The sequence below is a fragment of the Globicephala melas genome, chromosome 17 (assembly GCF_963455315.2).
Source record: "Globicephala melas chromosome 17, mGloMel1.2, whole genome shotgun sequence".
NCBI lineage: Eukaryota > Metazoa > Chordata > Mammalia > Artiodactyla > Delphinidae > Globicephala > Globicephala melas.
The window spans coordinates 13,330,996-13,344,509 of NC_083330.1; the positions used below are offsets into that span (position 1 = coordinate 13,330,996).

A 13,514-nucleotide genomic window follows, 5' to 3' on the forward strand; every position below is an offset into this window, starting at 1 on the left:
TTTGTGTAGGGAGGGTGTCCTTCCTGACTGTGATGGGCCTCTGTTCCTGGGGGAATAATTTAGCAGCATATTAATATGCTGCTGCAGAGGGTCTTGGGGCTACGACAGATTCTCATTTTCCCTCTTACGCCATCCTTTGTACGGTAGCCTCGTTCTCAGCCTGAACCTCTGCTGGTCTCGTGGCATGACTAAGACCTTCAGCCCCAAGAGGCCTGATTCCCTGGTGTCGCTATGTCCTTCTCAGGCCCGGATTGCTGCATGTGTCCATTTACCATCAAACTTGGGCGAGGGGGTACCAAGAGGGACCTGAGCGGATTACCTGAATGCCAGACATATTCCTTCTTATCCTCGTTATGTAACAGTAGCCCTACTGCCTTATGATGAGCAGGGTAGATTAGCCTGCCAAGATAGTGATTTCTTTTCTTGTTGGACGGTGCCTTGGCACAAGGAGACTCAGGTGCCTGGGTGTCAACCAGAGTTTACAGTTCAGTGGGGCCCCTTCTTTGTCTCCTAGGGAAAGTGTGCCCCTTTGGGGATCAGGACCCTTAAAACTGTGGAGCCAGAGTTTCAGGGATGGGAAGCACACATACCCCAAGTGAGCCACTGGAATTGATAAGTTTCCCAACACTGCCATAAAAATGACCACAAACTGGGTGGTTTAAAACAACAGAAATGTATTCTGTCATAGTTCTGGAGGCTAGAAGTCTGAAACCAAGATGTTCACAGGCCATGTCCCCTTGGCAGGCTCTAAGGAAGTATCTTTTCTTACCCCTTCTGGCGTCTGGTGGTTACCGGCATTCCTTGGCTTGTGGCAGCATAATTACAGTCTCTGCCTCTGTCTTCACATGGCCTTCTTCCCTCTGTGTGTCTGTCTCTGTGTCTCTGTCCAAATCTCCCTTTTCTTAAAAGGACAACAGTCATTGGATTCTGGCACACCCGAATCCAGTGTGACCTCATTTTAATTTGATTTCATCTGTAAGACCCTATATCAAAATTAGGTTACATTTGCAGCCACCAGGGGTTAGGACTTTGTCATATTTTTTTCAGGGATACAATTTAACCCTCCACAGATGCTAGCATGGCTATTTCTTCTTCTACCCTTGGTTCCTAGACCCGTGTATTCTACCTCTTTGGGACATGGCATCAGATAAAGGACTTTTTTTTAGTTATGTACTATGTCCTGGAATGTGGTGTCCCTTCCTTGTAAAGTGTTGTTAAGTACCTATTCCCTGAGTCTCTGGTGGTGATTTTCCTTAAACTAAATGGGACGTGCAACGCTGGTTCCTTCTCCACAAGCACATTCTTGGGGCTGTTTGGTTTCTTCACCCCCTATGCAAAAAGCTGGCACCCAAAACTGTTACTCCTAACTTTTACCTCTTTAAAAGATGTCTTTCTATTCTCAGAGAATAATTAAAATCACCCAGAAACTTGAGCATTTTCTAAACAAAAGGGAATATTTTGTTATAAACATTGTCAGTTTCTAAGTTACCTTCATTCATGTGGGTTTTTTTTTCCTGCAGAATTCTTCTTAAGATCCTTTAAAAGATGAATCCTTTAGTTTTCCATTTGGGTTTTGCACAGTATTTATAAACAAAACATTAAATACCTTTTGAAAAGAGGAAGGAACAATTCCCAGAGTTGAGATTTCCTGAATGTTAAGAGTGGGTACATGAATCTGTGAACCCCGCTCTCTTTGCAAAGCAGCACAGCCTTTTGCAATGTTGGTCACGGCAACATGGACAAAACTTGCCTTCCTCACAAACATTGCAACCAATTCTGAGGAATTCTGACCAATTGTGACCATTTCTGGAGATTTGTAACAGTGCGTATGTAGTGTCTTATTTAACCAATAAAGTACCATTGTTGCACTATCAGAAGAGGGTGTTAGTTGATTGAAACTATTCTTAAAATTGTTCCTCAGAGATTTCTGATTAATCCCTTTCTTGAAAAAGCCATGAAATGCATTTTGAGTGAGTGGAAGTGAGGCTCATTTTCAGTCTTAGAATAATTTAATCTTTAATTTATGCTAACATTCATTATGTTTTCCTTTTTTACGGACTATACCTACATTTAATGGAATGTTTTGCTTCTAAATTCAAAAGTAGTAGAAGTAAAACAAGCAAAAAAATTTGAGTTGTATTTTAAATACTGCTTTTAATTAAGTGCTTTTAAATAAATTAAATATTTATTCAGTCAAATATGTCAATACTATTTTTAAGAAATATTATATGGATGAGAATTAAGAAAAGTAGACAAGAAAGTGCGAAAGAGGGGTCAAACTTTGAAGTTTGGACATTATTACATATTTAACCTTTTTTTTTTTTGCTGAGAATAGAAATTTAGTTTGGTAAAATGTCATTCTATTCTCTTTATTAAAAAAATAGCTATAAATAACCAAACTATTCACCTAAAAAAGGGAATGTTCTCCTTCTTCTACTTTGCCATGCACAGTTTACTTTTTAAATATAAAACTCATCTTTTTTTTAGTTCATTTCCCTAAAACCCTATACATGAGCCAGAAAATATTGCTGAGACTCTTCGCAACACTGTTAAACTCTTTTCTCATTTTTTTAAAAAAATTACATAATTGTGAATCTTAACTGGTGTTAATTTGAAAATATCATTAAGAAATATAAGGAAAATTTGTTTTTCTATTGTAACAAGCTTTTAGAGCAGGACTGGGCATTCTGGCCAAATAGAAACTAGATACCAGGGGTTTTCTTGTTCCCTCCCACTCCCAACCCCCTGCCTCTAGTTCCCCTGTTGCCCGTTCCTGGTGGTCACCTTCTAGTCTTTCTGACCTTAAATCACAAATTCAAGTGTCCTTGCATGGACCCTACTCTTAGATGCCCAAACTTCCTGTTTGGCTCAGCACAGTCAAGCGTCATCTATATCTCCTGTGGAAATTGAAGTAGATCATGCTGGGGGGCATTGGGCACCTTGCCTTGTACAGAAAATACATTCCATAAATGATAAGAATAGTCATGGGCTGTCTTAATCCTATTATTTAATTTAATTATTTCTCAAGAACCATAATTAGTAAGTGCTCTTATTTTCCATTTCACAAACGAGGAACCTGAGGATCTCAGATATTAATTAACATACCCAGGGTCACACTGAGTTACTAAGCAGTGAAAGTTATGCTTTTACTCCAGTGCAAGGGCTTTCATTATTAGCTTTACAACTCAGAAGAGGAATTCACATTGAAGTATGACTGCTGATAGACTGAATCCTCCTGGAATATTGGCCTTTCGCAAATAACACTTGGTTAACTGAAGGGAATGTGGCATGTATTTAAGGACTGCTTTATCAGAAAGACTTCCTGTATTTCTTGTGTGTATTCAGGCCCAGAAGCTTGCTGAACCAGTTGTGAATATTCTAACGAAAGCAGAAATCATAAGGAATAAACAAATAATCCTTGAAAGAAGCCCACAAATTCGATTTTCTGTTCTAAAGCAAACATAGGAAACTTTCTGTCTAATTTTCCACAAGTGCTTTGCTCAGTTATAAGCCAATAATGCCATTAAAAAAAATTAAATTTAGCAATACTCTAAAACTTTTGTCATTTCTTCAATGCTCTAGAAATCTGAATAGATAGAAAACACAACACAGCTAAAACTAATTAGCAGTGACTTTCCTGTTTTTGCCACCAAAATGGTGATGTTTTTATCAATTTGAGGAAACGTTATTAGTTTAGAGACTACTGCATTTAGCAATTTTGAAAGATTATTCTTTTATCCATTTTGAAATCGTCTGCTGAAAATTGAGGTTCATTAATAGTAATAATTTCAAGGGGAAATAATTTACATTTCCAAATTGGATCCATCACCATTCCTGCCATTCCTGGCAACCTCTCAAAAGGAAATCTTGTATTTCTAGATACTTTCCTATAATTCATTTCCTCTCCAAAAGGTTAACAATACCACTGCATAAAGTTTAAAGGAAAAAGAAACAACCAAAAATGTTAGTTATGAAAGAAATATATATTACTCAAAAGACATTTAAAATTAATGGGAAGTTATATATGTGTTTGTGCTTATTTATTTTTAACTAAAGTAACTGACCATTGGAGTCAAAGCAGTATTCTAAGATTTCTCTTTATCTATACGTCTTTTTTTGTTTGTCATTGTTGCTTTTATTTATTTATTTTTTAACATCTTCATTGGAGTATAATTGCTTTACATTGTCGTGTTATTTGCTGCTATATAACAAAGTGAATCAGCTATACATATTATATCCTTATATCTCCTCCCTCTTGCGTCTCCCTCCCACCCTCCCTATCCCACCCCTCTAGATGGTCACAGAGCACTGAGCTGATCTCCCTGTGCTATTCGGCTGCTTCCCACTAGCTATCTGTTTTACATTTGGTAGTGTATATATGTCCATGCCACTCTCTCACTTCGTCCCAGCTTACCCTTCCCCCTCCCCGTGTCCTAGAGTCCAGTATACATGTACCACATCTTCTTTATCCATTCATCTGTCGATGGACACTTAGGTTGCTTCCATGTCCTCGCTATTGTAAATAGTGCTGCAGTGAACATTGTGGTACATGACTCTTTTGGGATTACGTTTTTTTCAGGGTATGTGCCCAGTAGTGGGATTGCTGAGTCATATGGTAGTTCTCTTTTTAGTTTTTTAAGGAACATCCATACTGTTCTCCATAATAGCTGTATCAATTTACATTCCCACCAAGAGTGCAAGAGGGTTCCCTTTCCTCCACACCCTCTCCAACATTTATTGTTTGTAGATTTTTTGATGATGGCCATTCTGACTGGTGTGAGGTGATACCTCACTGTAGTTTTGATTTGCATTTCTCTAATGATTAGTGATGTTGAGCATCTTTCATGTGTTTGTTGGCAATCAGTATATCTTCTTTGGAGAAATGTCTGTTTAGGTCTTCTGCCCATTTTTGGATTGGGTTGTTTGTTTTTTTGATATTGAGCTGCATGAGCTGCTTCTTTATTTTGGAGATTAATCCCTTGTCAGTTGCTTCGTTTGCAAATATTTTCTCCCATTTTGAGGGTTGTCATTTCGTCTTATTTATGGTTTCCTTTGCTGTGCAAAAACTTTTAAGTTTCATTAGGTAGCATTTGTTTATTTTCTTTTTTATTTCCATTTCACTAGGAGGTGGCTCAAAAAGGATCTTGCTATGATTTATGGCATAGAGTGTTCGGCCTATGTTTTCCTCTGAGAGTTTTATAGTGTCTGGCATTACATTTAGGTCTTTAATCCATTTTGAGTACATTTTTGTGTTAGGGAATGTTCTAATTTCATTCTTTTACATATAGCTGTCCACTTTTCCCAGCACCAGTTATTGAAGAGGCTGTCTTTTCTCCATTGTATGTACTTGCCTCTTTTATCAAAGGTAAGGTGACCATATGTGCCTGGGTTTATCTCTGGGCTTTCTATCCTGTTCCACTGATCTATATTTCTGTTTTTGTGCCAGTACCATACTGTCTTGATTACTGTAGCTTTGTAGTATAGTCTGAAGTCAGGGAGCCTGGTTCCTCCAGCTCCGATTTTCTTTCTCAAGATCGCTTTGGCTATTTTGGGTCTTTTCTGTTTCCATACAAATTATGAAATATTTTGTTTTAGTTCTCTGAAAAATGCCATTGGTAGTTTGATAGGGATTGTATTGAATCTGTAGATTGCTTTGGGTAGTATAGTCATTTTTCACAATGTTGTTTCTTCCAATCCATGTACATGGTATATCTCTCCATCTATTTGTATCATCTTTAATTTCTTTCATCAGTATCTTATAGCTCTTTGCAGCCAGGTCTTTTGTCTGCTTAAGTAGTTTATTCCTAGGTATTTTATTCTTTTTGTTGCAGTGGTAAATGGGAGTGTTTCCTTAATTTCTCTTTCAGATGTTTCATCATTAGTGTATAGGAATGCTAGAGATTTCTATGCAATAATTTTGTATCCTGCTAGTTTACCACATTCATTGATTACCTCTAGTGGTTTTATGGTAGCATCTTTAGGATTCTCTATATATAGTATCACGTCATCTGCAAACAGTGACAATTTACTTCTTGTTTTCCGATTTGGACTCCTTTTATTTCTTTTTCATCTCTGGTTTCTGTGGCTAAAACTTCCAGAACTATGTGGAATAATAGTGGTGAGAGTGGGCAACCTTGTCTTGTTCCTGATCTTAGTGGAAATGGTTTCAGTTTTTCACCATTGAGAACGATGTTGGCTGTGGGTTTGTCATATATGGCGTTTATTATGTTGAGGTAAGTTCCCTCTATGCCTACTTTCTGGAGGGTTTTTATCATAAATGGGTGTTCAATTTTGTTAAAATCTTTTTCTGCATCTATTGAGATGATCATATGGTTTTTCTCCTTCAGTTTGTTAATATGGTGTATCACATTGATTTATTTGCATATACTGAAGAATCCTTGCATTCCTGGGATAAACCCCACTTGATCATGGTGTATGATACTTTCAATGTGCTGTTGGGTTCTGTTTGCTAGTATTTTGTTGCAGATTTTTGCATCTATGTTCATCAGTGATATTGGCCTGCAGTTTTCTTTCTTTGTGACATCTTTGTCTGCTTTTGGTATCAGGGTGATGGTGGCCTTGTAGAATGAGTTTGGGAGTGTTCCTCCCTCTGCTATATTTTGGAAGAGTTTGAGAAGGTTAGGTGTTAGCTCTTCTCTACATGTTTGATAGAATTCGCCTGTGAAGCCATCTGGTCCTGGGCTTTTGTTTGTTGGAAGATTTTTAATCACAGTTTCAATTTCAGTGCTTGTAATTGGCCTGTTTATATTTTCTGTTTCTTCCAGGTTCAGTCTCGGAAGCTTGTGCTTTTCTAAGAATTTGTCCATTTCTTCCATGTTGTCCATTTTATTGGCACAGAGTTGCTTGTAGTAATCTCTCATGATCCTTTGTATTTCTGCAGTGTCAGTTGTAACTTCTCCTTTTTCATTTCTAATTCTATTGATTTGAGTCTTCCCCCTTTTTTCTTGATGGCTCTGGCTAATAGTTTATCAATTTTGTTTATCTTCTCAAAGAACCAGCTTTTAGTTTTATTGATCTTTGCTATTGTTTCCTTCAATTATTTTTCATTTATTTCTGCTCTGATCTTTATTATTTCTTTTCTTCTGCTAACTTTGGGGTTTTTTGTTCTTCTTTCTCTAATTGCTTTAAGTGTAAGGTTAGGTTATTTATTTGAGATGTTTCTTGTTTCTTGAGGTAGGATTGTATTGCTATAAACTTCCCTCTTAGAACTGCTTTTGCTGCATCCCATAGGGTTTGGGCCTTCGTGTTTTCATTGTCATTTGTCTGTAGGTATTTTCTGATTTCTTCAGTCATCTCTTGGTTATTTAGTAGTGCATTGTTTAGCCTCCATGGGTTTGTACTTTGTACAGTTTTTTTTCCTGTAATTGATATCCAGTCTCATAGCATTGTGGTCGGAAAAGATACTTGATATGATTTCAATTTTCTTAGATTTACCAAGGCTTGATTTGTGACCCAAGATATGATCTATCGTGGAGAATGTTCCATGAGCACTTGAGAAGAAAGTATATTCTGTTGTTTTTCGATGGAACGTCCTATAAATATCAATTAAGTCCATCTTGTTTAATGTGTCATTTAAAGCTTCTTTTTCCTTATTTATTTTCATTTTGGATGATGTGTCCATGGGTGAAAGTGGGGTGTTAAAGTCCCCTACTATGATTGTGTTACTTTGATTTCCCCTTTTGTGGCTGTTAGCATATGCCTTAAGTACTGGGGTGCTCCTGTGTTGGGTGCATAAATATTTACAATTGTTACATCTTCTTCTTGGATTGATCCCTTGATCATTATGTAGTGTCCTTCTTTGTCTCTTGTAATAGTCTTTATTTTAAAGTCTGTTTTGTCTGATATGAGAATTGCTACTCCAGCTTTCTTCTGATTTTCATTTGCATGGAATATCTTTTTCCATCCCCTCACTGTCAGTCTGTATATACGGGTCTTGTTTTTGTATCCATTCAGCCAGTCTGTGTCTTTTGGTTGGAGCATTTAATCTATTTACAGTTAAGGTAATTATTGATATGCATGTTTCTATTACCTTTTTCTTCATTGTTTTGGGTTTGTTATTGCAGGTCTTTTCCTTCTCTTGGGTTTCCTGCCTAGAGAAGTTCCTTTAGAATTTGTTGTAAAGCCAGTTTGGTGGTGCTGAATTCTCTTAGCTTTTGCTTGTCTGTAAAGATTTTAATTTCTCCATCAAATCTGAATGAGATCCTTGCTGGGTAGAGTAACCTTGGTTGTAGGTTTTTCCCTTTCATCACTTTAAATATGTCCTGCCACTCCCTTTTGGCTTGCAGAGTTTCTGCTGAAAGATCAGCTGTTAACCTTATGGGGATTCCCTTGTATATTATTTGTTGTTTTCCCCTTGCTGCTTTTAATATTTTTTCTTTATATTTAATTTTTGATTGTTTGATTAATATGTGTCTTGGCATGTTTCTCCTTGGATTTATCCTGTATGGGACTCTCTGTGCTTCCTGGACTTAATTGACAATTTTTTTTCCCGTATTAGGGAAGTTTTCAACTATAATCTCTTGAAATATTTTCTCAGTCCCTTTCTTTTTCTCTTCTTCTGGGGCTCCTATAATTCAAATGTTGGTGCATTTAATGTTGTCCCAGAGATCTCTGAGACTGTCCTCAATTGTTTTCATTCTTTTTTCTTTATTCTGCTCTGTGTTAATTATTTCCACTATTTTATCTTCCAGATCACTTATCCGTTTTTCTGCCTCAGTTATTCTGTTATTGATTCCTTCTAGAGAATTTTTAATTTCATTTGTTGTGTTGTGTATCATTGTTTGTTTGCTCTTTAGTTCTTCTAGGTCCTTGTTGAACGTTTCTTGTATTTTCTGCATTCTATTTCCAAGATTTTGGATCATTTTCTTATCATTACTCTTAATTCTTTTTCAGATAGACTGCCTATTTCCTCTTCATTTGTTTGATCTGGTGGGTTTTTTTACCTTGATCCTTCATCTGCTGCATATTTCTCTGTCTTCTCATTTTGCCAACTTACTGTATTTGGGGTCTCCTTTTTGCAGACTGCAGGTTCATACTTCTGGTTTTTTTGGTGTCTGCCCACCATGGGTAAGGTTGGTTCAATGGGTTGTGTGGGCTTCCTGGTACCTGTGTTCTAGTGGATAAGGCTGTATCTTGTCTTTCTGGTGGGTAGGACCGCATCCGGGGTTGTGTTTTGGGGTGTCTGTGACCTTATGGTGATTGTAGGCAGCCTCTCTTCTATGGGTGAGGTTGTGTTCCTGTCTTGCTAGTTGTTTGGCATGGGATGTCCAGCACTTGAGCTTGTTGGTCATTGAGTGGAGCTGGGCCTTAGTGTTGAGACAGAGTTCTCTGGGCAAGTTCTCGCTGATTGATATTACATGGGGCCGGAAGTTCTCTGGTGGATCAATGTTCTGAACTCGGCTCTCCCACCTCAGAGGCTCAGGCCTGACACCCAGGCAGAGCACCAAGATCCTGTCAGCTACAAAGCTCAGAAGAAAAGGGAGAAAAAAAAGAAAGAAAGGAAAAAAATTAATAAAATAAAGTTATTAAAATAAAATTTTTTTAAATTATGAAAATAAAAAGTAATAAAAAATAGAAAGTAAAAATAAAAAAGGAGAGCAACCAAACCAATAAACAAATCAACCAATGATAACAAGCATTAAAAACTAAACTAAAATAAACATATAAATCAGAAAGTAGTCACGTACAGCAAACTCCCAGTCTACAGGTGCTCCCAAAGTCCACCGCCTCAATTTTTGGATAATTCATTGTCGTTGTTCAGGTATTCCACAGATGCAGGGTACCTCAAGTTGACTGTGGGGATTTAATCCGCTGCTCCTGAGCTTGCGCAGAGAAATTTCCCTTTCTCTTCTTTGTTCGCACAGCTCCTGGGGTTCAGCCTTGGATTTGGGTTCGCCTCTGCACGTAGGTCGCTTGAGGGCATCTGTTCTTCGCCCAGACAGGACAGGGTTAGAGGAGCAGCTGTTTAGGGGGCTCTGGCTGTCTCAGGCTGGGGGGACAGAGGGGTATGGAATGAGGGGCAAGCCTGTGGCAGCAGAGGCCAGCTTGACATTGCACCAGCCTGAGGCACCATGTGTTCTCCCGGGGAAGTTGTCCCTGGATCACAGGACCCTGGCAGTGGCGGGCTGCACAGGCTCCTGGGGGGGGAGGTGTGGAGAGTGACCTGTGCTTGCACACAGGCTTCTTGGTGGCTGCAGAAGCAGCCTTAGCGTCTCATGCCCGCCTCTGGGGTCTGCACTGATAGCCGTGGCTCACACCCATCTCTGGAGCTCATTTAGACGGTGCTCTGAATCTCCTCTCCTTGCGCACCCCAAAACAATGGTCTCTTGCCTCTTAGGCAGTTCCAGACTTTTTCCCAGACTCCCTCCCGGCCAGCTGTGGTGCACTAGCCCCCTTCAGGCTGTGTTCACGCAGCCAACCCCAGCCCTCTCCCTGTGATCTCCCTGTGATCTCCCTGTGAGGCCTGAGCCTCAGCTCCCAGCCCCGCCCGCCCCGACAGGTGAGCAGACAAGCCTCTTGGGCTGGTGAGTGCTGGTCGGCACCGATCCTCTGTGCAGGAATCTCTCCGCTTTGCCCTGTGCACCGCTGTTGCTGCGTTCTCCGTGGCTCCGAAGCTTCCCCCCCCCGCGCCACCCGCAGTCTCGTCTCCGCCCGCGAAGGGACTTCCTAGTGTGTCAAAGCTTTTCCTCCTTCACAGCTCCCTCCCAGAGGTGCAGGTCCCATCCCTATTCTTTTGTCTCTGTTTTTTCTTTTTTCTTTCACCCTTCGCAGGTGCGTGGGGAGTTTGTTGCCTTTTGGGAAGTCTGAGGTCTTCTGCCAGCGTTCCGTAGGTGTTCTGTAGGAGTTGTTCCACATATAGACATATTTCTGATGTATTTGTGGAGAGGTAGGCGATCTCCACGTCTTACTCCTCCGCCATCTTGAAGGTCCTCCTCCTTTATCTATACTTCTTATTTCATAATCTAATTGCCACTGCAAGAGAATATGAATATGCATGGAGAGTGACAAATTCAATTTGTTTACTGTTATGTATGTTAATACATATTTCTGTCTCTCATTCATGTCCATATATATGTATATGTATGTTGCATTTATATATGTGTATATATATATTTGTGTGTTTATATATGTATAAATAATATATATGAAGTTTGAGTTTAGCTTCGCAAAGAACATATACAAAATTTTTAAAAGAATAGAAGACAGTGTAAGTTAGAAATTACCTTTACCTACTTAACAGAGATAATTACCAAGTGTTTGATATTTATTTTGAGCAGAAAAATGATTTTTATTTATATTTAGACTGGTTAAAGCTTGTTTCTTGCATATGTGGTCATATTTGGTGGTATTTAATACATTTACTAATAATAAGATTACACTAACTGTGGAGAAATCGTGTTATAAAATCACGTGAAAAGTACATTTACTTGTTTTCACAGCACTGGAGAGCATGGAAGGATATTATTATAGAGACAATGTTTTGGTGGAAGAATTTCAAGCCCAAATAAATGCAGCCTCCCTGGAAAAGGTCAAACAGTACAATCAGAAGCTCAGGTATGTCATTCTTCAATTAACAGAAGAGTTTCCAGTTTGTTTTTGTTTTTGAGTTTCCAGTTTTAACAAGAGCAGATGAATAAAGCTTTTGATGTTATTCATTGTGTTAGATGATTGATGATGATATTTCTTTTGATATAAAGTTCTCTTATTTAGGGTTTAATGTTTCAGATATTCGAAGGGGTACACTTTTTGCAAATAAAGTAGAAAAGAATTTTTTAAACTTTTCATGCTGTTGTCTTAATTTCTGAGAAGATCAAGAGATTAATTATTTCGTAGACCATTTCCAAGAAAAAAAAGCATTGCTTTATAGTGCTGTCTCCTAGGAGGTTCAGTGGATTAAAGGAAAAATAGGTTCCTTTATGTACCATTAAACAGCTGGCACCCTGACACCAAGAGATGAATATGTTTAACATGGAAAATATGATAAAAAAAGGTACTACTTGATATTGGAAAAAGTATCTACTTTCAGATAATATTACATTTTATTGTTTTTTCCTCTAAAAATAATCTTGCTGGTATTATGATCAATGGCAGGGAAAAATTAACCACAGTAAATGAAAGGGAAATGTATTATAATTTAGAAGCTTCAATTTTTAACCAATTATTAGCATATATAGTTCCCTTTTATAAGTTACTGTGTTAACAGGTCACCTTTTAAAATTACTAACCGATTATGGCTTTTATTTTTAAAAGAAAAATACATTTGTTCTACTGTAGGCCTTAGTAACTCAAAAATACTGTTGTGATTTTTTTTTTTTTTTGGTTTTGTCTATGATATGGCTAAACCGTGAAGATAAATTAACTCCTAAAATTCCTGGTGTGTGGAGGTGTTGGTTCTTGTGATTACCACCAGGTTGGCTTTTTTTCACTTTGAATGCATTACCCCCTTACCCTTGCCTCACACAAACCTGTCCCTTTTCCTAGGTTCTTTATTTCATACCATCATTTTGTCATCTTCTCAAGTTCTCAGCCTCAAACCCCCAATATGTTTGATTTCTCATTTTCTTTTGCTCTTAAAATGTAGTTGGAGATCCTGATGATTCTGACTAAAATATCTCTTAGACTGCCCTAGTTCTATTACCTTGTCTAGATCACTATTTCTCAAAGACATATAATGGACTGACCCCTTTCACAGAAAAAAAAAAAACTGAAAATTGAATTCTTCAGTATTGTGTCTCCTAAGAAATACTGACTTAAGAAGATCAGTCACATCTTGTGAACATCTCTCATTTGAGTACCGTTAGCACAAAAGAAAAGTTTTGCCTTCATAACTGATAAAATATATTCTTAGGTTATCTTTCAAATAAGGATACAAAATGAAAGCATTTCTATAGAACATGTGGGCCCTGAGAATACATCCCCAGAGTTCAGTTTGAGAAAATGGGTCTGGACCATTGCCGTAGCATTCTAAACAATCTCTCGTCTCTAAGAACCAGTGTTGTTCTAATCTACTTAGGATTTTGCTTCCAGATAATAATTGTAAACCATGTGTCTTACCACGTCACTCTTCTGCTCAAAGCATTTAGTGATTTCTTATTTCCCCCAAAAGGAGTCACTAGCTCCTTGGCCTGGCAGTCAAGGTCTTTTATGACTTGGTCTAAGACTTCCTTTCTCTTCCTGTGTGCCAGCCACGCGGTACTCTCCTCGTTTCTAACCATACCCTCGACTGTCCTTCTTCCCTGACTTTCCACACTTCACTTAGCATCTGCTTCCTGTTTCCAAATGTCTATAAAGCTACTATTTATATGAGTCAATGTCCAACTCTAAGATAATGTCCTTCATAAAATATTTTTCTTCTATTATTGGGCTGGGATGAGGCCCCGGCATCCAATTTTTTAGAAGTTCCCTAGGAGATTCTAATGTGTTGCTAGAATTGAAAACCAGTTCCCCAGATCAGGGAGTCAAAGTATGATGTCAGACCAGCAGCATCAGTATCA

At 38.3% G+C, this 13,514-nt stretch overlaps 1 protein-coding gene across 3 annotated transcripts in view; it reads left to right on the forward strand.

Moving 5' to 3' along the window:
• Nucleotides 1-13,514, forward strand: part of PREX2 (phosphatidylinositol-3,4,5-trisphosphate dependent Rac exchange factor 2) — a 288,710-nt gene that overhangs the window by 199,150 nt on the left and 76,046 nt on the right. For all 3 annotated transcript variants that reach the window (XM_060287422.2, XM_030859603.3, XM_060287423.1), the window contains exon 35: nt 11,460-11,574. In XM_060287422.2, the coding sequence (XP_060143405.1) occupies nt 11,460-11,574 (115 nt within the window). The remainder of the gene's footprint in view (nt 1-11,459; nt 11,575-13,514) is intronic.